Raw genomic sequence first — 27,729 nt, forward strand, 5'->3', positions numbered from 1 at the left:
AAAAGAAAATAACATTGTGGTTTTAATAGCTCTTAGGTACGTTAACAGGCTTAAGCTGCCCACGCATACACACACACACACCAACACAATGAGTTATTTTGAGACTGTCAGAAGTAAAAACCCCGTTTGGAAACTGGTCCTGCGTTACGTTTCTGGCAGGCGAACTGTATTCAGAAAGCTCCCTTTCTCATTTTCACTGCTGTTACTTCATTGAAGTCATCCATGTTTATTCAGATAACTCTCAAGGGGCTGTTATTGTAGTGGCGGCTCAAGTTTCTTAGTGGTCTGTGTTTCATTCATACACTCATACTGACACTGAAATGTGGAAATGAAAACGTGTCTTTGACTTCTCAGAATTCCAAAGCCTTTGATTTCCATCCAAGATTGTTCTTTGCATGGTCCTCCTTTAAATCCGTATCTCCTTCTATATAAGGCCCTGTGCCATTAGCCCCTCCCCCACTGCTGCAGAGGCGGGACTCTGAGCACAAACTGCTAATTAAGACATTTTTTGAGTGACAGCATGTAGCTCCTTCTCCTCTGTGAGGTGTCTCAATGGGCTTTGGGTTTAGCTCCACCAGGAGTGGGGTCCGGGGGTGGTCCGCCACCCTGGGCCAGGCGATAAAAGCTGTTCAACAGACAAAAAATGATGAGAGTAAAGTATCATTGGTGCTCTATCATGGTTCGAACTATCTGATAAACTGTTATGATAGTTTATAAATATCATGAGTCATGCTGAAGCTGTGATATGAAAGGAAAATAGAAATCACTGCTCGCAGCAGATGGCGCTATACTCACAAGTCCTTTATGTTGTCAATACGGGCTTGCACTGCTACAAAGCAGCTGTCCACTTTGTCCTGTAAATAAAGAGAATTACATGAGCTGCAATAGATGTGTTAACAACACTTGTTGTAGGGTTGTAAATAAAATGGTAACACTTTACAATAAGGTTTCATTAGTTAACTACTTTAGTTAACATGAACTAAGAATTAACAATACATCTAGCATTCATTAATCTTAGTTAATATTAATTTCAACATTTACTAATGCATTATACCATTAAACCAAAAGTTGTGTTTAACATTACTTAATGAACTGTGGACTAACATGAACAAACAATGAACAACTGTTTTTTTTTTATTAACTAACATTAATAAACATGAACAGATAGTGTAATAAATGTGTTATTCATTGTTTGTTCATGTTAATACATTAATGAGTGTTACCAATAAAACAAATATTATATGAGTATGTTTTACAAGAAAATATTACTTCAGAATTTCTACTTCAGAATTTAATGTTTAAATCAGTGATTCTTTATAACTATTTTTGAAATTTATTAGCAATTTCTGAGTGAAATTGGCTTCAGAGTAATTTTTCAGTCTAGGGCTGTCGATTAAAAACTAAAATGAATGGACTTTACAATATTTGCTGAGAAAAATTACAGCTGAGGTCAAAAGTTACACCTTATCAGAAAAGTCAACATTTTGCAGAATCTTATTTTACTAAAACAAAAGGGATCGTAACAAAATTCATGTTATTTTTATTTAGTAATGACCTGAATAAGATATTCACATAAAAGACGATCCCATATAGTTCACAAGAGAAAATCATAGCTGAATTTATAAAAATGCCACTCCACAGCTGAGTTTTTTGTTTGTTTGTTTGTTTTTTAGTGATAGTTGCTCATGAGTTTCTTGTTTGTCCCTTCTGAAGGAAGCACAATGCATTAAGGGGTGAGGGGTGAAAACTTTTGAAATTAGAAGATATGGGTAAATTTAACTTATTTTGTTTTCTGGTAAACATTAAAGTATCTTCTTTAGCTTCTGAAGGGCAGTACTAAATGAAAAAAAAAATTATATTTAGGCAAAAAAAAAATAAAAAAATAAAAATACACATCTTCATTCGGTTCAAAAGTTTTCACCCTCCGGCTCTTAATGTATAGTTTTTTCCTTCTGGAGCATCAGTGAGCGCTTGAACCTTCTGTAACAGTTGCATATGAGTCCCTCAGTTGTCCTCAGTGTGAAAAGATGGATCTCAAAAACATACAGTCATTGTTTGAAAGGGTCCAAATACACAAAAATGCTGAAAAATCAAAGAATTTGTGGATCCTGAAGGATTTTTCTGAAGAACAGTGGGCAGTTTAACTGTTCAGGACAAACAAGGGACTCATAAACAATCACTAAACAAAACAAAAAACACAGCTGTGAAACATTCAGTATGATCACAGTATTAAGAATAATATGAGTAGTAGTGCTGTCAAACGATTAATCGCGATTAATCGCATCCAAAATAAAAGTTGTTGTTTACATAATATATGTGTGTGTACTGTGCATATTTATTATGTATATATAAATACACACACATACAGTATATACTTAGAATAGAATATTTTTTATATTTATTGTGAAATACATTTTTATTCATATAATTAATATTATATATAAATATATTTAATATATAAACATAACATTTTTCTTAAATACATCCATGCATATGTGTGTATTTATATATACATATTAAATATACACAGCACACACACATATTTTATGTAAACAACAACTTTTTTGGATGCGATTAATCGCGATTAATCAATTGACAGCCCTAATGAGTAGAGTATGAAGAATATGAATAAGAGTATGTAAACTTTTGAACTTTTTCATTTTTATAAATTCAACTATTATTTTCTCGTGTGGACTATATGTAAACATCTTTTAATATGTGAAATATCTTACTCAGGTCAGTACTAAATAAACAATAACATGCATTTTGTATGATCCCTCTTATTTTGATAAAATAATTAACATTTTGCAGATTCTGCAAGGTGTATGTAAAGTGCAGATTAGATATTATAGATACAGATATGGGGAAGACAATCTGTGAAAAACAATTAGCATATGCACTACTTGTATGGCACTGCATTATTATTAGTATGGTATGTGTTATTAGTATCATACTACACATTTTCAGAAAGAGAGATTCAAAATAACGTCATAATAAAAGTATGAGGTGGCAGATCCACGAAAATAGTTTCCAGATTTAATTACAGATGATCCCCAATGCCTATGTCTCGCATTATGGTATTCACATTTTACATTTGTAAACAGTGTTTCTTCTTATATCCAGTCATTATAGGCTTATTTGAATATAAAATATGTCTGACTTAAGTAAACTGAGAAATACATAAAGAATATGGATGAGATGTCACTGTTATTAGACAGACCACAGAGATTGTGTTACCTGGTGCCTTGTGTAAAATAGAGGGACAGAGAAGACAGCAATCACACCTGAACAGCACATGATGAAAAGAGGAGAACAAACTAGTTAAAAAAGTGCCATAAAGCACTCATAAAGCACCATAATATATGTCTAACCTTTTAGGTTTCACATTTTGATTTACAGGGCTAATGATATGCACTGGCCTTAGAACATCTGCAGACACTTCAAATGTGGTCACTGGTCAATTTATGTAAAAACTGTGCCTTTGCATTAAATAACATAAAAATTAAACAGTTAGATAACACAATCTTCAATTTATGTCAAATGTTAGTGGAACATTAATAATAAATGTAATGTAATAGGCACAAAAATGTCAAAATATTTTTAAGACCACTGTACGGTAGATTAATTAAAACAAAAAAATTAAGTTGGACATCATACCGATGATGAGCAAGGTAAGGCCATTGCAGAGGTTTCCCAGGAACGTGACCAGATACATCAGCAACAAGAACTGGGAACAACAAACAAATATTTAATTATTCAATTCCTACAGTAAATGTTTGCGTATACACCTTTTAAAAATAAAGGTGCTTCAGAAGGTTCTTCTAGCAATGCCATAGAAGAACCATTTTTGGTTCCACAAAGAACCATTCAGTCAAAGGTTCTTTAAAGAACCATTTCTTGCTTACCTTTATATAATCTGAAGAACCTTATTTGCCATTAAGAACCTTTTGTGAAACAGAAAGGTTCTTCAGATGTTAAAGGTTCTTTATGGAACCATTTAGACAAAAAGGTTCTTCTATGGCATCGTGAAGCACCTTTATTTTAAAGAGTGTACAAACCAGTGTACAGAAAAGACAAATCTGATTCATCACACCACTTCAGCATTCTGTCAAACCCAACATCCACAGCTGAGATTATCTAACACTGTGCTTCAGGCCCATAGAGAAAACATTCCCTCTTACATCTCTCAGTGTGGACTTTCTAGTCCCCAAGTCTGAAACTGGAAACCGCACTTAGGACAAGACCCTCTTGTAATCCTTCCATCTCATACTACATAAGACCACATGTGTCCCATGTCACATTCCACACAGGTCATAGTGTGACTCTGTGACACCCCGAAACCTGAGGGCTATTAAGAGTTTCAACTGAAGACTTTGCAGTGCTAACTGAAAAAGTTAGGTCACTTTTAAATAACTGCTCCTCCACTATACTAATTCATCACTGTATTTATGACATTATAATTGAAGACATAAAAACAACTTGAGAACTGGATTTATTAGGATTTAGCTCACAGTGGAAATAAAAATGCATTTACAAAATCAGAAAATGTTTAAAAAAAGACACTTAAAGAGATATCTCTATCACTCTATCTTTTAGACATAATTTCAGGACAACTCTTCACAATGCGTTCACAATGTTTATTTTATTGTATTATTTTATTTTATAAAAACTATATTTTTTAAAGCATATAAAGCAGAATTAGACATGCGGAGTTAGGGAGGAGAAGGGCGATTTTTTTTTTATTACCTGAGCAAAAGACCCAAGTCTGCAACCAAACATCAGAGATCTAAGTATAAACTCAAACATTTCTTCAAACACTAAAATATAATAATTATGCAGAATATTACAGATTCTGTAATTTTGTAGCATAGTGCCTAGGGCACACTCCATGTCAAGTCTCATATGGACCACACATGCCTGAAAATACATCTCAAAACACTGTCAGAAGTATTTCATGTGGGAGGCCTTGAGTGTAATTAGAGTGACAGCTGTGAGTGGCATTATTTTAAGTGCACAGCTGAGAGGCCTGAAATAATGAAAATCATTTTTGTCCTTTGTAGAGGACCTTTTTAATTGCCAGTGGTTATGCAAACATCCTTGGATTTATGAATGACATGGAAAGAAATGGAATTATCATTAGTATTTGATGTATACTTAGATTTATTTCCATGTAAACAAACAAGCAAAAAGAAATTAGATGGTTTCTTCCCACTGGGAAAAAAAATAACCACATTCTTATGAAATATGAGTACTTGTTATGAAACATTTCAAGGGTGTTTCTCATTATAATGTGTTTCTAAGGGTTTTCTCAAAATATTATATATACAAATCTTTTTTTGGGTCTCAGGGGGATGATGAACTAAAGCCATAAAAGCCACATTCAAGTGCTGAATATGAGAGGAGACCAAAAAAGATGAGACGAGAATTTAATAACTAGAAGCAGGCTGAAAAAAGAAGAACTGAAAAGAAACTCTTATGACAGGAATGAAATGAAACAAAACTAGAAATGTGAATTTGTGCAAGCAATGTGATGCATCTTGAAAGAGAGAGGTTTTTTCACAGAGAGAGAAGCAATTCTTTTTCATTAGTGTGGAATATATTTAATTGATTTAGCACACAGGTTTAGGATATGAGCTACCTGATCTCATGACAAAACGTACCTGTAGGAACTTTTTCACAAGACGCAAATTACGTACCAATAAGTACAAATCACTGCAGTTTCCAACAGAAATGAACACTATAAAGCGGTTAAACAGTGAGCACTTGTAATCGTTTTCGTACACAGTTATTACAGCTTCATATGTTTCGCTTTCTGGACGAACACGGAATTGGACTTAGGCTGCGGAATCCTTGGGTACGAATCCTGTGAAAAACGTGACTCATGATGAAAGAGCTGGAAGATGAGAGATCGAAAAACAAGCTAAAATGGCATGCTTGCGATTGTGTTTTTACATCACATTCACTTTTGATCATACTATCGGTAGGTTTAGGTGTAGTGCACATGGTACGTTATTTTAAAACGTAACGGAGCATTAAAGTTATAGTGCCACCTAACGGATATTTCAAGTCTGAACTGCGGTGACACATACAAAACCAACATCACATAAAACGTACACTATGTATTTTTAACTGTTCTGAGTTGAAAAATACGAACACTCTTTTAGCGCCACTTTCACATCGAATATTTCACGAAACATACATTGCGGTACGTATTTCGTGTCTTGCGAAAAAGTTTCCACAGTACGTTTTTGTCATGAGATCAGGTTGGATATGAGTGTTAAGATAAATTAATTTTATACAGGATTATCAGTTGCCTCACCTTGAGTGAGTTGAACAGGTTGCCCACAAAGATGAGGTTCCTCAATGTGTCGACAGCAGAGCAGGACAGCACAAAGGCCTTCTGCATGTAGTGCTGAGCCTCTTCCCCACTTAAACTGATGTCCAACTCTAGATATGATCTGCAGTACAATGATGCAATGATGAGACACAGCCTTACACACTGACATTTAATGTACATAGTAGAGTTTTGTGCAGTTTTTGGTATTAAAAAAAAACACATTTATCAATTTACTATCACTTAAAGACAGTTGATATAATGTTTAAAATCATACAGAAAAAATGGAAAATTGAAATGGCACTTGTACAGTGAGGGAAAAAATTTGTTAACCCCCTGCTGATTTTGTACGTTTGCCCACTGACAAAGAAATGATCAGTCTATAATTTTAATGGTATATTTATTTGAACAGTGAGAGACAGAAACACTCAATCAGCAAGATTTCTGGCTCCCAGGTGTCTTTTATGCAGATTAAAAGGAGTGCTCTTAATCTCAGCTTGTTACCTGTATAAAAGACACCTGTCCACAGAAGCAATCAATCAATCAGATTCCAAACTCTCCACCATGGCCAAGAACAAAGAGCTGTCCAAGGATGTCAGGGACAAGATTGTAGACCTACACAAGGCTGGAACAGGCTACTAGACCATCGCCAAGCAGCTTGGTGAGAAGGTGACAACAGTTGGTGTGATTATTCGCATATGGAAGAAACACAAAATAACTGTCCATCTCTCTTGATCTGGGGCTCCATGCAAGATCTCATCTTGTGGAGTTTCAATGATCATGAGAACGGTGAGGAATCAGCCCAGAACTACACGGGAGGATCTTGTCAATGATCTCAAGGCAGCTGGAACAATAGTCACCAAGAAAACAATTGGTAACACACTACGCCGTGAAGGACTGAAATCCTGCAACACCCTCAAGGTCCCCCTGTTCAAGAAAGCACATGCACAGGCCCATCTAAAGTTTGCCAGTGAACATCTGAATGATTCAGAGGAGAACTGGGTGAAAGTGTTGTGGTCAGATGTTACCAAAATCAAGCTTTTTGGCATCAACTCAACTCGCCGTGTTTGGAGGAGGAGGAATGCTGCCTTTGACCCCAAGAACAAGATCCCCACCATCAAAGATGGACGTGAAAACATTATGCTTTGGGGGTGTTTTTCTGCTAAGAGGACAGGACAACTGCACCACATCAAAGGGACGATGGGCAGGGCCATGTACTGTCAAATCTTGGGTGAGAACCTCAGCCAGGGTATTGAAAATGGGTCGTGGATGGGTATTCCAGCAGCATGACAATGACCCAAAACACACGACCAAAGCAACAAAGGAGTGGCTCTAGAAGAAGCACATTAAGGTCCTGGAGTGGCCTAGCCAGTCTCCAGACCTTAATCCTATAGAAAATCTGTGGAGGAAGCTGAAGGTTCAAATTGCCAAACGTCAGCCTCGAAACGTTAATGACTTGGAGAGGATCTGCAAAGAGGAGTGGGACAAAATCCCTCCTGAGATGTGTGCAAACCTGGTGGTCAATTACAAGAAACGTCTGACCTCTGTGATTGCCAACAAGGGGTTTGCCACCAAGTACTAAGTCATGTTTTGTGAAGGGGTCAAATACTTATTTCACTCAATAAAATGCAAATCAATTTATATCTTCTTTGAAATGCGTTTTTCTGGATTTTTTGTTGTTTGTTATTCTGTCTCTCATTGTTCAAATAAACCTACCATTAAAATTATAGACCGATCATTTCTTTGTCAGTGGGCAAATGTACAAAATCAGCAGGGTATCAAATAATTTTTCCCTCACTGTACCAAATGCTCTGCTCATGGTGTGTTATGGTCTGATTGTAGGTGAGAAGGTGAGAATATGTTTAGAAAATATCTGGAATCAGCTACATAAATCTGAAGAAGACTGGAGAAGAGGTTAGATACTCACTGGAAAGGGTTAACTCCATCTCCCAGCTGGAGCACATGCAGCAGTTTGTAGTAGATTCTGACTGAGATGGTGAAGCACATGACGGCCAGGGAGAGTGTGGACACCACAGTGATGATGCTCAGCTGGAACAGGGACAGCAGCCCCACCACCAGCCCTGTGAGCACCATCCCCGTCCGCTCCATATCCTTCCAGTAGATCAGGTCCATTACTGCATGGATCGAGAAACAGAAAAGGTGTTGGGTTTCCTACTCTGAACTGTGGTGGACAAACAAATCTTCAATGGTAAAGGGTTGTGGGTGGTTTCCAGGGTGTTGCTTTGTGGTTGCATAAATAGTCTCTGACATGGTTTTACTCCTTCAATGTTCTCAAAATACTCCAGTGTACTCTCACAATGTTATATAGAAACATAGTAGCAGGTTTCTCCTCAACAAGCTACTTGATTTAAACGGATAGTTCACTCAAAAATGAAAACTGCTCCATGATTTACTCAACCTCAAACCATCTGAGGTGTATATGACTTTCTTCTTTCAGATGAATATAATCGGAGTTATCTTTAAAAATGTCCTGGCTCTTTCAAGCTTTATAGTGGCAGTGAACGGGTGTTGAGATTTTGAAGCAAAATAAAGTGCGTAATTCCATCATAAAAAGTGCTCCACATGGCTCCAGGGTTTAATAAAGGCCTCTTGAGTGGAATCGATGTGTTTGTGTAAGAATAATATCCATATAAAACTTCATAAACAGTAATTTCTAGCTTCCGCTAAACTGTCGTGTTCACGAAAGAGTGGCGTCACACATTAGAAGTACAAAACGAGGATTTGTAAAGAAAAATGTCTTGGAAGGACATTTCTTAATATAACTCAGATTGTATTCGTATGATGTATTGTATACACCTATGATGGCTTGAGGGTGAGTAAATCATGAGGTAGTTTTCATTTATGGGTGAACTATCCCTTTAAGATATTATTTATGCCTAAATCACGAACGTGTGGGATTCGTGCCAAAGTTTAATACTTAGGATTGGGGTTTTGAGAGCACCTCTAATGAAATGGATGAGAAGCTTAATGTGATTTGCTCAAGCGGGACATGCTCTTGAATCAGCATCCGTGATGGACCTGAAACAACATTCAGATCAACCAATCAGATCTTAAGGTTAGGCTTAACTCTGGGGTCTTAAACAACATCCTTATCAACCTATATCATTAAGGTTAAGGATGAGGTAGGGCAAAGAGTGGCTGATAGAAACTAAAGGATGGTGTCCTTGCCCACTGTTTCAGCAGCATTGGTTTCAGAATATTAAAGGTTTTAAAGTATTAAAGTATTAAAAAAACAAATCAGTTACAAATTATGTGAATCGCAACATTACAAACAATGATTTGAAGCAAAAATGTATCGGAAATCGGACAAAAAGGTGCGTACTTACGACTTTAATAATGAAAACAACTCCAATACAATGGAAGAAGCATTGCAAATGACATAATCAAAATAAAAAAATGATGGATAATGTAAAAATATTGATCTGAAGATGTTTAATATGTACAGTTGAGGTCAAAAGTTTATATACACCTTGCAGAATCTGCAAATGTTAATTATTTTACCAAAATAAGAGGGATCATACAAAATGCGTGTTTTTTTTTTTATTTAGTACTGACCTGAATAAGAGATTTTACATAAAAAATGTTCACATATAGTCCACAAGAGAAAATAATAGTTGAATTTATAAAAATAACCCCGTTCAAAAGTTTACATTCGCTTGATTATTAATACTGTTTTGTTATACCTTAATAATACACAGCTGTGTTTTTTATTTTCTGCTGTTCTTCAGCAAAATCCTTTTTCAGCATTTTTGTGTATTTGAACCCTTTCCAACAATTACACAAAAAATGTTGAAAAACCAAAGAATTTGGGGGACCTGAATGATTTTTTCTCCTGAACAGCAGGCAGTTTAACTGTTCAGGACAAAGAAGAGACTCATGAACAACTATTACTAAACAAAACCAAACAAAAAAAACAACATTCAGGTAACAAAACAGTATTAAGAATTAAGGGGACGTAAACTTTTGAACAGGGTCATTTTTATAAATTCAACTATTGTTTTCTCTTGTGGACTATATGTAAATATCTTTTATGTAAAATACTGTATCTTATTCAGGTCAGTACTAAATAAAAAACATGCATTTTGTATAATCCCTCTTGTTTTGGTAAAATAATTAACATTTTGCAGATTCTGCAGGGTGTATATAAACGTTTGACTTCAACTGTGAATAGAAAAATATATTTTAGGTTTATTGCAAAATTTACATATATATACATAACACAAATAGTTGATTGACTATCATGTCATTCCACAGTGCTTGATTAAGTGTTATTTTGGCATGATCTGCTTGATTCTGTTCTCAGACTGGTGGAGATTTGTCTGTGTAATTATGGGTAATGTAGTTTTCCACCAGGAATTCCACTATTAAACATGATTATTTAAAAAAATGTATTGAAAAATTGCAGGTTAAAAGCATATGCTATCAAAGAACAATCTAGTTTACATACACTCGATTCTTAATACTGTGTTGTTACCTGAATGATCCACAGCTGTGTTTTTTATTTTTTTATTTAGTGATAGTTGTTCATGATTCCCTTATTTGCCCTCAGAAAAATCCTTCAGGTCCCACAAATTATTTGGTTTTTCAGCATTTGTGTGTATTTGAACCCTTTCCAACAATTACTGTATGATTTTGAGATCCATCTTTTCACACTGAGGACAACTGAGGGACTCATATGCAACTATTACAGAGGAGATTTGTCTGTGGAATTATGGGTAATGTAGTTTTTCCACAAGGAATTAAACATGATTATTTAAAAAATAAGGTTTTAGAAGTTATCATTAAAAATGAATTTTACTTTGTGAACCAGATTGTTATAGAGAGAGAGAGAGAAAAGATGGAGACAAACCTTTGAACAGAATCTTAAATCTTAAAATATAAAGTTCACAGAAAAGTAAATAGAATTTGATGATAACATAATACAAAAAAATGAATGAACAAATATAAGCAGCAGATGAGGTGACATGCTAGTGATGTAAGCAGCTGTTTATAGGTTATATCCTTGCATAACGATTGGTAAGATTAGATTAACTAGCTCCTCCCACACCTTTGTTTAGAACTCTATTTTTTAACAAATGCCAACATGAAATGTTACAACGAGGAAAACTAAAACAGTGATGCTTTGCAAGCACTGTAAGAATCAAAGTAAATGCAGTAAACGTGAACCCAAACTTTTAAGAAAGGATAGAAACGTTGAGGCTATGGTAGTCAGTAAGTAGTCAGTGGGTTGGTTTAAGCTATCGATGACAGGGAGACAAACTGCAAGGAGTCTTTTGGGCTATTTTTAGTCAGTGTAAGAAGGAAGAGAAACTAAGAATTTAAAGTGGTCTCTTAAAGCACCTGCTGACAGCACTCAACCTGTATCCCATTGCCTATCAATAGTCTCACGACTTCAAGAACTGTACATAACTTACGCTCCTAGACTCTCAGTAACGAAAACAGCTTTACTTCTCAATCACAAGTGCTATAAAGAGTTTTATTCACTACGAAAACATTCTGTACTCCATCTAAAGGGACTCGTATAAGCAAAGCAGTAGCTTACAGGCTAATACCGTGGCTAATCCATTCAGAATTACCTCAGCGCTAATGCCATTCATGCCTGCTGTGCGACTCTGAATGGTGGACCTAGCAGCAGGTGGATGGACTATTTATAACCTAAACGTAATGTATAACAAGGATCTAGCTTTAGACAAAACTGTCTATTGTGAAGCCAGGTGGTTCAGCTGACTTATTTGACGCAGTTAGCTTTAGCAAGCTTGCTCAGCTCAGGCAATATAAACAAATGCAAAGCTAATGACATTTTAAAGTAGTTTCCTAATTTTGTGGTAATGTCTGACCACATTGTCTTATTACACAGCTACCAAATAAAAAGAATAGATAATGAAATATTGATTTTAGCTGAAGAAAGATACTAGAGATAAACAGTTACAAGAGATATATGAAACTAGCACAGCTATGTAACGTTAGTATCTATAATATAATATTTGACTAGCGAATGCTGGATTTAACCAATTTTAGAGATCTAAGAAGCAATCAAATATAAAGTAAATAAAAACTGAATAACACTAGATTATGTGTTATAGAATTACAGCTTCTAGGTTTTCATTCATTCTCCATCTCCTACACAAACTTTGCCTCAGATCATGAGATACTACACATCTCTCGCTTAGTAATTAAAAACAGTAAAAACAATAGACTCAACTCATGTGACAGCATAAGATTAAACTCTCAACTCTTTGCTATGTGGTTTATACAGGAATAAAAGTTCACCTAAGCCACGTCTCTAAGCTTTCTCAGCTAAAATAGTCCTTTTTGCAGATGATCATATTCTGAAAGCCCTAGTTTTGGTGTATTTCCTGCTTCCTCACCTTTACTGGTCATTTTGTAGTCTTCATGGGCCGATCCCTCTCTCGCCTGTGTCTACGTCCCTGATCTTCTCTGAAAACCCCTCAAGCTGTTTTTGGCTGGGTCTGCTCTGTCAGCAGCCCCCCGGCCCAACAACCCAAAAATAAATCTGCACAATTGTGCCCGCCCCATTAAAGAAGACAGAGACAGTTAGACTGACTCATGCACAAATACACTGTACATACTGTACAGCTACCTGTAATAGCAAATATAAACACTATATATGTGACCCTGGACCACAAAACCAGTCATAAGGGTACTTTTTTGGCACAATATTTGGCCAAGACACAACTATTGAAAATCTGGAATCTGAGGGTGCAAAAAAATCTAAACACTGAGAAAATCGCCTTTAAAGTTGTACAAATGAAGCTCTTAGCAATGCATATTACCAATCAAAAATTAGGTTTTGATATATTTACTGTAGAAAAAAATTACAAAAAAAATCTTCATGGAACATTACTTAATATCCTAATGATTTTTGGCATAAAAGAAAAATCGGTCACTTTGACCCATACAATGTATTTTTGGCTATTGCTACAAATATACCCGTGCTACTTATGACTGGTTTTGTAGTCCAGGGTCACATATACTAGACATCACAATTCTACAACTACTGTTATGAAGAAGAGTAATCTAAGGCAATGTACAAACACCCTTTCATTGAAATGATAATCATGCATAATAGACCCCCAGTGTTGGGCAGTAGCGTCGCTACAAGTAGTGACGCTACTAGCTTAACTACATTTCTCAGTAGCGTGGTGGTAGCGTCGCTGTTTTCTGAATCAAATAGCTTTTCAGTAGCTAAGCTATTATTTTGATCAAGTAACGCGGTAGCGTCAACAAAAGCTACAAGCTATATATTGTTCTATACTTTAAGCTCAAATCGGAAATATAACTGCTACGGATCACTGATCCTGGGTCAGTAAGCGACGCCACCGCCACTAAACCTCGTGACGCCATTGGCTCATCAAACTGTCAGTCAAACCGTATTATTCCTCCCGCCTCTCTCGTCAATGAAGCGCGGCGCGCAGTTTGAAGCATCTCAGCGTGTTTGCAGACTTGAGGTAAATAAAGAAGTGTTGATTGAAAGTACATGTTTTCTGTATTTATAACACAGCACTGTATTTATAAAGGCTAATGTTTTTTTTGCATTCGAGGAGATGAGAAAAGAAAAGACAACACTTGTTGTCGAGACTTTTGTTGTCGATATTTTAGCTAAATGTCAGAAAAAAACTGAGCGCCCACATAGCAACAGAAAACTGTATAATCTGCAATGCAAAACGTAGTATTAGAACTAATGATGGGCGCCTTGATTTTAGTCTTTGAAGCAGGCTAGTGCTCTGAGAAGATCTCAAACTCAGAAGTACAAGATGGGCAGAGGGTGGGTGTCAAATTCATGGCGAAAGGCAAAATGTTTCGGTTCGTTAGTAAAAACAAACAAACATAAAACGACCAGGTTCCATAGCAAAATAAGAATGAAACCGTGTTCTAGTCTAAACGAATTATAATAATCTTTGCTAATATTCTTAATACTTCAAACTGCTTTGGACTTTGCAGTAGTGAATTATGCCTTTACTATGACCAACATGACAGAATATGATATTCAGCTGTTTGATCGCGCTGGTGTCTTACGCGCACACATTTGAAAAATAAAACAGTCACCCAAAAGTTACATTAGTCAATTTAAATAGTGTGTATTACGTGCAGTTCAGCGTGACCACCGGTCCCGTGGCACATTTTTGCTCATCGTGATATTTTCCATCGACGTGCATGAAGTACAAAGCTTACCCAATGCATAATAATTTTGCTTCAAATACATTGCAGATATGGAAACATTTGTATTTGTGGCAAGAGAGGTAGTCTACATAAGCCCAACTACTTTCAGTTTCACATTTAATTTGGTTTGGATTGTTTAGGCAAATGTATTTATTTATTTATTTCATCATTGTTCTGTTCTGAATAAGATTAAAGTTAAAGGATTTGTTGTGGAGTGAGGGAAATAATGTCAAAACATTACACTGTAGGCCTGTTTATTTCAGAATATAATAAAATGTGACTTATAGGCCTAGCCGCTGTGACCTGTCGGTTTAATTTTTCCTCTCAAAGACTTACAATTTACATTAATGTGTTTTACCTTCTGCAAACGAAAATAGCCGCTTGACTCGGTTATATATTCTTACTGTCAGTTAACAAATTTACAATAGAATTTAGCTTTGCTTCCCAGATAGTAACAGGCTCTGGGCCAAATCTGGCTTACATTCCACACTTGTCTTTTATTCACAGTCTTGACTGCAAAAGTTTGTGATTTGTTTTTATTTTTGTATTTGTTATGTACTATAGATTCTGACAATTAAAAAAAAAACAGGCTCCTGTGTTCATGAAATCAATCACTATCTTTGTTCAAACAAATTAAAGTGCTGTTTTTGTGCGGTCTGTCATATTTTAGTAGCTATATACAACAAATCTACAGCGCTTCCATTAGGCTATTTTTTTACGAAGCTGTCAACACTGTAAACTCTGACGACATGCAATCAGTTGACGAACACCCATTCATATATAGACTATGTTATTCAATAATATGTATACAATTATTTTATTTACAAATTTTGTGTTTTCCCTGTTTTATTCGTTTAATATTGTGAAACTGGTGCCATTTGCTTTTTTTGTTTTTATTTTTTTCAAGAAAGAATTCAACCCCCCAAAATATGAGATAAATCCAGGCCTGTACATGATACAGATTTTTTTTGCCAAATTGGTTTGGAAGAGTGGTTAAATAAACAATTAAACTGAACTTGTATGCCTGTATGACTGACAATTTAATTGATCACTGAGAGAGCATTGACTTGGTATGATGTTGGTTCAATAGAAAAATGAAATTTTAAAAAATAGCTTAGATGTAGTGAACTACTTTTGCCATGATGCTGTAGCTTAGCTTGCTACATTACCCAAGGCTGTAGCTTTAGTGTAGTTAAGCTTCATTTAATGAAGAGTAACTGTTAGCTTAGCTCACTACATTTTCCAAGTAGCTTGCCCATCACTGTAGACCCCCCTCTATATATAATATAATGTAATTTTTTTACAGAATATTATAATTCTATCCTCTTTTTCTTTTTTTCTTTCCAAATTGCACATTTTCATTGGTTTGTTGTTTAAGCAATGCCTACAACAGGATGCTTCTCAGAATTTCAGATTATGGATTTTAGTTTAAGGCCAAAGATTGGGCACAGGTTTTACGTGTAAATACTTTTGTTGCATGAAAAACAAACAAACAAACAAAAACAATGTGAAACTTTTTTCAAATTCTTAAAAAAAAAATCAAATAAATATACATTGTAATATTTGTGGGGTTATAAAGTTTTGTTTGGTGGTCTTTTTAAATAATTAAATTAAATTAATTAAAACTATTCAAAAGTAAAATACTTTATTTTTATCTTTATTTCTATTTTTTATTTAGTTTAGAATTATTATATATATATATATAGAATTCAATAAATATAATATAATTTCATATTTAATTTCAAATTAAAAAATTAAAATAATAATACAAATTTACATAATTGATAAAAACATTGTAAAACGTTTAAAATATCAAATGTCAAATATTTAAAAAAAATATATCTCAATATTTTCTTTTCTGTGGAGAACAATTAGGAACAATTAATTTATTATATATATTATTATTTTAATTATAAATCAAATTATAAATTAAAATAATATAATCAATTATTAAATTAAAAACTACTAAATAGTAAAATACTTACATACTTCTAAATACACACTTTTTAAATTTAGTTTAGAATTGCTTTTATTTCAAAATAATTGTATTTATTAGTATTTATTAATTAAAACAAAAAATGCATAATTGAAATCTACATAATTGCTAAAACAAATGTAAAACTTTAAAAATATCACATTTCAAATATTTTAAATATATATTTTAATATTTCTGTAGGTTCTAAAGGTTTTTGGGGTTCTAAAAACTACTAAAAAGTAAAGTACCTTATTTTTAATATATATATATATATATATATATATATATATATATAATTTTTTTTAATTTAATTTAGAATTATTCTTATTCAAAATAGTGTTATGAATAATATTAGTATTTAAAACTAAAATTTGCACAACTGAAATTTACAGAATTAAAAAAACACAGTGAAATATTTTGCAATTTTTTTCAAATTTAATTAAATTAAAAAACAGTAAAATACTTTTATACTGATAAATACTTTTTAATTTAGTATAGAATTGGTTTTATTTGAAAAAATAATGTTTTTAATTAATATTTATCAATTAATCCAAAAAATGCAGAATTAAAGAATTGAAATTTACATATTTAATAATAAAAAAAAAAAAAACACTGTGAAACTTTTTTTCAATTATTTCTTTCTTTTTTTTTTTTTTCCTGCCAAAGATTTGTTGGAAGATTTTTAGAGAAGGTTTGGAATGTGTAAACATAACAGAATTTTAATTTTTGGGTGAGCTATTTTTTTTTAAGAAATTCTTTTTGAGATGTATTCCAGTAAAGATACCTAAAAATCCTTGAAACATTTATCTTGAATGTGTGTTACAGTTTGTTTTAACCTTCTTTATATTTATAACCTTCTTTTTTTTTTTAAATATTGTATTTTATTATTACTTTCCTTTTTCCCCACCCCTTCATTGTGTGTTTTTCTGCGAAGAACAATTAAGCTGTTTTCCCTACAATATTTGAGACTACATTGTAGAAACAAAACATGTATGAGGTTACTTGAATAAATACAGTGAATAAATAGATTCATTGTGCAGTTTGTTTTTAATATCCATCTTTTTCTGCTCCTGATTACTGTGATGTGTTATTGATATTGTGAACATCTGTTGCTCTGCCTGATGGCAATTTCTAATACTGCTAACATGAATTTTCTCTGCTTTAGACAAATATGGCTCTCAGTCAATACTCTTCAGTACAACAACATTCTTCAGAATCCATTTTTGCCACCGCCTTTCTAACCTCCACGCTGGAAGCACATGCCAACCATAATGGCTCTGACCCATACAGCACATACAGGCAGCATGACTCTGCTTTTACTGCTCTGTGTTGAATAATGAAGACAGACTGGCCAGGAATTCACTCAGTGGCATCAGCCCATTATAGTTCGGCCCCTGGAGTGTGTTACCATGGCGATGGAAACCGTATTCTCCAATAAAATGCGAACACTTGCGTTAACATGTGGGAAGCCTGTGCTTCTCGTGAACGAGAGAAACCATATCCCTAGGATCTGTTTTACATATTGACATATTGACTGATGAAGTGCTGTCTGAAAACCAGGCTTTAAAGAATATGGCATTCATAGCAGTCCTGGAGAAACAGGGAGCAGATAATTGATTGTAAAGATGGGATGTGATGTCTAACCTGCTATCTGGATGCGAACCGTTGGCCCCTCTGATAAGTTGAGAGTGGAGTACCACTGCTTACAGAGCTGTTCTTCCTGAGTGTTTAGTCCAATGGCAGGAGGCGTTGTTTGTGACGGCTCCACCTTCTGCGGGGTGGCGGTGGTTTCCATGGCAACAGTAGGGTCTGACCCATGAAGCTGTGGTACTGCCGACATAATTCACAATTAATCACATGAGATAATCTCTATGACACTGATTCTATGCAAATGATGAATGAACATTACAGTGTGTCATAAAAGTGAGTACAGGGGCAATACTATAGAAATTAAACTTGGACATATTTTAGAGTAGTCAATGTGCAGCTTGTATAGCAATATAGATTTACTGTCCTCTAAAAATAACGCAACATACAGCCATTATTGTCAAAATAGCTGGCAACAAAAGTGAGTACACCCTAAGTGAACTTGTCCAAAGTGTCGATATATAGTGTCAATACCATTGTTATCTGGCACTGCCTTAATCATCCTGGCCATGGAATTGACCAGAGCTGCACAGGTTGTTGCTGGGATCCTCTTCCACTCCTCACGGAGCTACTGGACGTAAAATACATCTTGCTTCTCCACCTTATGCTTGAGGATGCCCCACAGGTGCTTAATAGGGTTCAGGTCTGGAGACATACTTGGCCGCCCCATCACCTTCACCTTCAGCTTCCTCAGCAAGGCAGTTGTCATCTTGGTGGTGTGTTTAGGATCGTTATCATGTTGAAAAAACTGCCGTTCGGCCTAGTTTCTGGAGGGAGGGCATCATGTTCTGCTTCCGAATGTACAGTACATAATGGAATCCATGTTTCCCTCAATGAACTACAGCTTCCCAGTACCAGCAGCATTTATGCAGCTTGACTGTAGGTACTCCTCACCAGGGCATCGCCACACATGCTGGACACCATCTGAACCAAACAAGTTTATCTTATAGCCTCATCAGACCACAGGACATGGTTCCAGTAATTCATGCTCTTGGACAGGTTGTCTTCAGCAAACTGTTTGCGGGATTTCTTGTGAGCCAGCTTCAGAAGAGGCTTCCTTCTGGGATGACGCCTATGCAAACCAACTTGTTGCAGTGTGCGGCGTATGGTCAGAGCACTGACAAGCTGACCTTCTACTTCTGCAACCTTTAAAGCAATGCTGGCAGCACTCATGCATCTGTTTTTTGAAGCCAGGTTCTGCACCTGATGCACAGAACGAGTGCTCAACTTCGTTGATCGACCTTTGCAAGGCCTGTTCCCAATGGAACCCATCTTGGAAAACCTCTATATGACCCTGACCACTGTAGTGTAACTCGGTTTCAGGATGTTACTGAACCTCTAATAGCCTTGGCCATCTTTGTGGAGAGTAACAATTCTATCCTCCCAGACAGTTTTTTTGCCATGAGATGCCATGTTGAACATCCAGTGGTCAGTATGCTAGAATTGTACTTAAAGCACCTAATTTTAACTGCTCTAATACAAGATACACAACTCTGTATGGTCCTGTCAAGCAGACAAAAACATAAACATGATGAATAGGACATGTGGCTTTGCATACTCCTGTTATCACTTAGGGTGTACTCACTTTTGTTGCCAGCTATTTTGGCAATAATGGCTGTATGTTGAGTTATTTTCAGACAGTTAATCTATACTGCTATACAAGCGGCACATTGACTACTCTAAAATATATCCAAGTTTCATTTCTATAGTATGAAGATATACTAAAGTGGTTGCTGAATGTGAGGTGGGGGTTGTTTTAATGGGGTTTTAGCATGTCTATGGGTTTTCAGTGTGGTTTCTAACTGGCCAAAGACAAAAGACCCGACCTCCAAAGTCTCTATGATTTTCTGGCCATTAGATATGCATCAGGTCAGTGTCTGCTGCTTTCATAGCTATTGTAAAATCCATCATGCACACATGCAAACAAACATATTTGTTTTTATTTGCACACAATAGTAAACACATCAGCACCTGTTATTTGCTCATCTTGATGACTGCATGTTAAGTTGTGTGTTTGGATGCCTGAGATCTCCTCCGTCGCTTCCCATATCCCTGTGTCTTTATCCTGAAACTCCTCCACCCTGTGAGTCTGTGGCTCTAGAGTCCACTGCAGGCTCTCCTCCTCCGCATCTCCCTCCCCTTCTACAGTCAAGAAGGCATGAGGGTCCCACTCCACAGCAGGGGAGTCCGGAGGTCCCTGGGTCTCCAGAGTATCCATGCGGTGCAGTGAACCGCGGCTGCCCCTCCCACCGGTCCTGCGGCGCCCCAAGTCTCTCCGCGATGAGCCATCGCTCTCAGCGAAGGCAATGTAGGAGAAAGTGAGCTCAAAGGAGTTCTGACGTGGCGTGCCCCATATGGAAGAGCTGCTAAGACATGCGTCATCACTCTCCAGGCCTTCATCATCGTCAGACCATTCCCTGGCCGTCTGCAGTTCTGGGAAGTCGGACTCCTCGTTTCCACCTGAGGAAAAATTGTGTATGTTTAGGGTTATGCATATGATGGCATTTAAAGAGATAGTTCACCCAAAAATAAAAATTACCCCATGATTTACTCACCCTCAAGCCATCCCAGTTGTATACGACTTCCTTCTTTCGGACGAAAACAATCAGAGTAGAGTTATATTAAAAAATGTCCTGGCTATTCCAAGCTTTATAATGGCAGTGAATGGGTGTTGAGATTTTGAAGTCCAATAAAGCGTGTCCATCCTTTATAAAAAAAGTTCTCCACATGGCTCAGGGTGGTTAATAAAGGCCTTCTGAGGTAAATTGGTGTGTTTGTGAAATAAAAATATCCATATTTGGTCATAGTTTTCGTCACCGACATTTATTTCACAGACAAAAACGAGATGACAACGAAACAAATATTTATTTTGAACAGTGCTGGGAAAAGTTACTTTTAAAAGTAATGCATTAAAATATTGTGTTAACTAATTACTTTTTATGTAAAGTAATGCGTTACATTACTTTTGCGTTACTTTTTAAATCTGGGCAGGGCTTGCTGTTCGTTTTTAATATAAAACATTCTATTTTTGTCAAAAGTAAAAACCCTTTCACACCAAAAGCCTCAGGCTGAAGGAAAAGTTAATTCACATCTGTACAGTTGAATGCAGAAGAAGAAAGTTCAACACTCTTCAGCAATAAAAAAAGAAGAAGAAATGTTAGTTTATCTTGAGTATGTTTTGCTTATTAGTATGGTTCAGTTGGATCATCAGAGGTCAACAGCAAAGACACTGTTAAATCAAATGGGGTTAAATACATAAAGGATATTTGTATTATTTAACATATCTAATTATAACAGGTTTGCATCATGTTCTGAGTTGCATTTCACTGTCCTTATTCATTTTGAGGAATACTGAATCTGTTTTTGTGAGTGAGATGAATTAATGCATGTTCACATTTATTGTAGAACTGAAGTAACATATTACTCCCAATTTCTCTCAACATGGGGTCAGGAGAGCTTTCAATCAATAAATGAGGGGGAAAAGGTAACTGGCCCTACTTATTTAAAAAAGTAACTCATATATTTTCTCAGATATTATTCATTTAGAATGAATCTGCTAACATTTTTAATAATCTCGGCATAAACTAACATTTATGTGTCATAAAACGTTCAAAAACGTCAATATCTGGGAGTAAGAGAAGGGCAGACATATGGATAAAATTGACGATGCAAAAGAGAACTTAATTCGGGTCGGTTTTCTGAGCACACACGCCGAAGCAGGGTCTCTCACACAGTACACGAGTACTCTTTCGGGTCTCATGAATGATGTTGAATTGTTCATTTTGATGAGTATTTATGCAAACAGTTGAGAATATCGGACGTGTATTAGTACATTGCAACCATGCATTCGGTTTTAAAGGGACAGCAGCCTAATTTCATTGAAAAAAAGAGCATGTTCTTGTTTCTTTATGACAAGTATGTTGCATTTATGTTGCATGTCACCGCAGTTAAATCTGTAAAATAAATAAAACCTTAATATCAAATCAGAAATGAGTTTGTTAATTTTAGAGAAATGCTTAATAAATCCATATACTGTAACTAAACCCATTAGATTTAAATCTACTGTAGATTTAGTTGACGAAAATCTTATGATATTTAGTCGACTAAAATGAGACTAAAACTAAAACAGTTCAGATCTAACTAAATGGCATTTTAGTCAAAAGACTATGACTAAGACTAAATCTGAATTTGTGGCGTTCCAGCAGATGACGTAGGACGATAAGAAGTGACGAACATGAAAGCACAGAGGAGAGAGCAAAACAAAACACCAGTCACAAAAAATGTCGGATTTCGATATAAACTAAATCGAAATAAGGAGACTGGTTTTACTTTGCTGTAAACAAAACTTGGTTCTAGCAAGACTAGCTTATCCTTACCAGAGCTTACGCTGGAAAGCAGTTAGCTGAGACTAGATATTACAGTTTATAAAGAATAAAATGAATATAGATATTTTTTTCGTTCACAAATGCATTTCTATACTTCAGAAGGCCTTTAACATTCAGAGCCATGTGGAGTACTTTTTATGATGGATGGATGCACTTGATTGGACTTCAAAATCTCAACACCCATTCACTGCCATTATAAAGCTTAGAAGAGCCAGGATATTTTTTACCATAACTCTGATGCAATTCGTCTGAAGAAGGAAGTCATATACATCTAGGATGGCTTGAGGGTGATTTTCATTTTTGGGTGAACTGTAGCTTTAAGGGGCTATAATAGATGTGGATATCAGAAAAACATGCAAAGATAACTGAAGGTCTCTTATATTTGAATATGTGTAAACATACTGTATATGAAAATATTACCATCTGAGCAGGGAGGAGTGGAGTCAGGTGTTGAGCTCACTGTTCCGAATTCCTCTGAAACGAGAGAGCAACGAATGACGCTCACTTTAAGGGAATAACTTGAAATTGTTCATATTCCTTATATATTTCCATCAACTGACTGGTCAGCAAAGAACACAGCAAAAATTCTGTAGCAATTTGAAGTGAAATGTTGAAATTGTCCAGTGATCTGACTACAGTCAAACTAAAAATTATTCAAACACCAGATATAATTTTAAATATTTTTTACTAGTGGGTGCAGGAAGCTGTATTTAATTTATGTAAGAGAGGATAGCAAAATAAAGTAAACTGTGACATATTTTAAACAAAAATGGACAACCAGTAAAATTGATAAACATTCGGTACCAAAAATTTGATTTGACACTTTGACCTGACCATGTTTTGTTACATACCTTTCTATCAAAGCTATCTGACATTATCAAAATGAATTTGTTCGGACACAGTTTAACTGTCATATTATATTACCATTTTTTAAATTGTTGAAGCTGTCTGAATACATTTTGGTTTTACTGTATTTCCATGATGCAGAAGTGTATAAAAATGATCAATGTAAAACTAAATACACTTAAATATATGACTGGCCATGTTGTTCTAAAAATATTAAACGCTCTATATAGTTTTGTTATTAAATATTGTGTATATAAAACATTTTCATGCTTTTAGGTTCGCAAGAGGGAAAGTGTTATCTCATGCAATTAATTCAGCTTGTAAACTTTATATGAAACTAATTCTATAGCATAAAATAAGTTAAAGAAATACTACACACAAAAACAGTACAAAATTGCTGACAATTTCTCAGGCCATCCATGATGTAGATACGTTTGTTTCTTTATCAGACCAGATTTGGAGAAATGTGTGGCATTAAGTGGCATTACATCACTTGCGCCTCAATTGATCCTCTGCAGTAAATGGGTGCCGTCAGAACGAGAGTCCAAACAGCTGATAAAACATCACAATAATCCACATACCTACATTAAAGAATTAGTTCACTTCAAGAACAAAAAATGTACAGATAATGTACTCACCCCCTTGTCATCCAAGATACTCATGTCTTTCTTTCTTCAGTCGTAAAGAAATTGTTTTTTGAGGGAAGCATTTCAGGATTTTTTTCAGGAGTTTAAACTTCCAAAATGCAGTTTAAATGCAGCTTCAAAGGGCTCTAAACAACCCGAGCTGAGGAAGAAGGGTCTTATCTAGTGAAACGATCAGTCATTTTCATAAATAAATTATATACACTTTTTAACCGCAAATGCTCGTCTTGTCTAGCTCTGTGAAGCGCATGCATACTCCCCCAACTTCAAAATCATTCTACATGGCTGTTTTACCCTTTTTGTAAAGAGTGTTTGACCTTTTTTTGCTAGTTCACTCTGTAAACATGGGGTCGGTAGTTCTGCAGCGATGTAGGAAGATTTTAAAGTTGGAGGAGAAAATTAGATGGGAGTTGTTTGACCTACCCTAATTGTATTGAACGGGAATGCACACAATAAGCATTCGCAACGCAGAGCTAGACAAGACGAGCATTTGTAGTTAAAACGTGTACAAATATAAATTTATTCATAAAAATGACAGATCGTTTCACTAGATAAGACCCTTCTTCCTTGGCTGGGATCATTTAGAGCCCTTTGAAGCTGCATTAAAACTGCATTTTAGAAGTTCAAACTCATTCAAACTGAAAAATCCTGTAATGGTTTCCTCAGAAAACGACTGATGAAAGAAAGACATAAACATCTTGGATGACAAGGGGGTGAGTAAATTATCTGTAAATTTTAGTTTGTGAAGTGAACTACTCGTTTAACATCTTGAGAGTCGAAAAGATGCATGTTTGTAATACACAAACTCATCATTAAGGCGTTTTAACTTTAAAATCGCTTCTGGTCAAAAGTACTATAGTCTATGATCCATAATAACGCTTCCTCCAGTGAAAAAGTTCATCCCATGTTGTCCACTCACATCAAAATCCACCCTAGTATTTGTTTAGAACAGTTTTTGCTTGTAAATAGCACTTGACCTGTGCATACTTCTCTCCTGATTTAGACGAGACAAACATTTTACTGGAAAATGCAATATTATGGATAGAGAAGTCATAATTTAGCAAAAGCAATGGTTTGAACTTTAAAAGGCCTTATTGTTGGATTTGTTTATTTGTTTCCTACAAGCACGATGCTTTTCACTTCACAAGATGTTAACTGTTGGACTAGAGTGGTGTGGATTATTTGTGGATTATTGTGATGTTTTTATCAGCTGTTTGCACTCTCATTCTGACGGCACCCATTCACTGCAGAGGATCCATTGGTAAGCAAGTGAGGTAATGCGTCTGTAAAGTCTCTCTAAATCAGTTCTGATGAGGAAACAAACTCACCTCATCTTGGATGGCCTGAGGCTGAATGGAACTTTATCTTAGTATTCATAGTTTTCATAGCAAGACACTATTTCCTGTATTCTTTTTACATCATTTTCTCTGTTGTATTGACTATCTCAGAAAGTTGCCTTTAAATTCCACATAAAAACATAACAAAAGGTGTTGTTGGTGATACAGACCTTCCCTTTAAGTGTACAGTTCCTTCTGAGAATAAACTGCAAAGAGGAGCAGGCTTAGACAGCTCATGTCTATTTGAATATTATGGGCATCCATAAAAGAGACCTCTGATAAAAGCTTCTGAGCCTCCATTTCATGTTTTGCTCAATGGGATGAGTTGAACTGAGGAACAAAGCTTTCTTCAGATCTTTAAGTGAGAGGTTTGCTTTTCAGCTCTCTGTTTTTGTACAAAAATGAGTGTTGCATTTTATGTCTGGTATATAAAAATGTGTTTAGTGCTTAAATAAATAACATTTAAAAATAAAGATTCCAAAAGAGGATTTCATAGTAATCTAATAGAAGATGCAATAGAAGTAGTTGCATTATATCCAACAATTTAAATATTTTAAAAATTTAAAATTTAAAAAATATTTATTTAAATATAAATATTAAAAATTTATATATATATATATATATATATATATATGTGTGTGTGTGTGTGTGTGTGTGTGTGTGTGTGTGTGTGTGTGTGTGTGTGTGTGTGATAATAATGGAACTTTTTTTACATGTTTTTTAATCAAATTCACTTATAAAAACATACAAAAATGTTGAAAAAAATTGTGTTTAGTCTACTTTGGTTAAAGTTCACCATAATACAGTTTCTATATTGGCATCATTGCACTGTAAAAAGTGAACAGTTGGATCAACTTAAAAAAATTACTTCAATTGGTAACACCTAAAAAAATTAAGTTAATCACACTTAAATAATCTTAATAATAATCTTAGTTCAATAAACTTAATTTTTTAGGTGTTACCAATTGAAGTAATTTTTTTAAGTTGATCCAACTGTTCACTTTTTACAGTGTGGTTCTATGAAGAATCTTGAGCATTTATGGAACATTTCAAATGCAAAAAAAAGGTTCTTTATATTCCAAAAATGTTCTTAAGATTTTTTAAATGTTCTTTAAACTGGTTCTATTAGGAACTGTTCACTGAAAGGTTCTTTGGGGAACCAAAAATGGTTCTTCTATGGCATCACAGCAAAAACACCCTTTGGAACCATTATTTTTAAGAGTATACTGTATTTTTATTCACAAATACTTTTTTTCCTCCGATTTAAAAGATAGAACCAATTCAATTCACCTTCAAATATCCTCGTCACAAGGAACAGATACTAGAATCTACTAATAACAATAAAAAATACATTGTTTTTCTGTATAAACTAGAATATTTGCTGTAATATTTGCAGTATTTAATGTTTACACTCACATTCTATGGGATAAATTATACAAAAACAATCCAATTGTAGCAACTGTTATACTAAACCATGCCAGATGATTACTAATGAGAATTGTCTTTTTCTCCATTGTTCTCCCCTCAAATACATTTGTAAACAGCACAACCCTCATACAGATGCTGCATTCATAGGTACAGAGCTAGTACACACTGCAACATCAGCAGAATCAAGCAAAACAGAAAAGGGTGAATAAGTACTGGAGCCAGCAAGCAGCCAGGAAGATGCATCAGACACAAAGCAAGAGAATACGAACACGTCGGCGGCACACAGAGAGAAACAGAGACAAAGGAGAGACTTACTGCAGTGGGAGAACCCTAAAACCTGACCCATGCTCCATCAAGGCACTGCTGGGCCCATCCAGTCTGGAGTCCCCCCTCTCCTCCGCGCTGTGGCACTCCTCTGCTGGATCGCTCCCTCTCTTTTCAGCTCCCTCACACTCAGTGCTCTTCATGCACCCCTCCCTCTCTTCCTCCTTTAGTGCACTGCTGTTTCTCTTTCTCTCACCCTCCCCGCTCTCCATCAGACGGCCCCTCCCTGGTTCACTCGCTCACTTATTCTCTGCTGCAGCCAATAGACTCAGAATGCCACTGTGTGTGTGTGTGTGTGTGTGTGTGTGTGTGTGTGTGTGTGTGTGTGTGTGTGTGTGTGTGTGTGTGTGTGTGTGTGTGTGTGTGTGTATGTGTGTACCTGGTATTCATCACGTTGTGGGGACCAAATGTCCCCACAAGGATAGGAATACCAGTAGATTTTGACCTTGTGGGGACATTTCTCAGGTCCCCATGAGGAAACAGGCTTATAAATCATGCACAATGAGTTTTTTTGATGAAGTGAAAGTGTGCATAATCTCCTGTGAGGGCTAGGTTTAGGTGTAGGGTAGGTGTAGGGCGATAGAAAGTACGGTTTGTACAGTATAAA

The 27,729-nt window shown here is 35.5% G+C and overlaps 1 protein-coding gene across 2 annotated transcripts; it reads right to left on the reverse strand.

Annotated features, from left to right (window-relative positions):
- On the reverse strand, nucleotides 1-27,259 carry rtn2a (reticulon 2a). 2 transcript variants are annotated; one of them, XM_073818163.1, is made up of 10 exons: nucleotides 27,114-27,259; nucleotides 22,964-23,017; nucleotides 20,130-20,618; nucleotides 18,156-18,341; nucleotides 8,262-8,469; nucleotides 6,320-6,458; nucleotides 3,658-3,727; nucleotides 3,238-3,284; nucleotides 796-854; nucleotides 1-625 (listed from the first exon to the last, which is right to left on the reverse strand). In XM_073818163.1, the coding sequence occupies exons 1-10, from the start codon at nucleotides 27,142-27,144 to the stop codon at nucleotides 550-552; spliced, it is 1,359 nt and encodes a 452-aa protein (XP_073674264.1). In that variant the 5' UTR covers nucleotides 27,145-27,259; the 3' UTR covers nucleotides 1-549. The 2 variants fall into 2 exon arrangements, with proteins under 2 accessions (XP_073674264.1, XP_073674265.1); XM_073818164.1 differs by lacking the exons at nucleotides 18,156-18,341; nucleotides 20,130-20,618; nucleotides 22,964-23,017; nucleotides 27,114-27,259 and adding an exon at nucleotides 12,724-12,839.
- Nucleotides 27,260-27,729: the final 470 nt, after the last annotated feature.

The sequence above is a fragment of the Garra rufa genome, chromosome 14, assembly GCF_049309525.1.
Source record: "Garra rufa chromosome 14, GarRuf1.0, whole genome shotgun sequence".
NCBI lineage: Eukaryota > Metazoa > Chordata > Actinopteri > Cypriniformes > Cyprinidae > Garra > Garra rufa.

What these genes read in the sequence shown, in the direction of transcription:
- rtn2a (XM_073818163.1), bottom strand. Translation starts at nt 27,144, where the DNA reads ATGGGTCAGGTTTTAGGGTTCTCCCACTGCA. An exon ending in GATGGAGTTAACCCTTTCCA is followed by an intron (nt 6,459 to 8,261) that starts GTGAGTATCTAA and finishes ATTGTACTGCAG; the next exon opens with ATCATATCTAGAGTTGGACA. An exon ending in CCTTACCTTGCTCATCATCG is followed by an intron (nt 3,285 to 3,657) that starts GTATGATGTCCA and finishes TGTGCTGTTCAG; the next exon opens with GTGTGATTGCTGTCTTCTCT.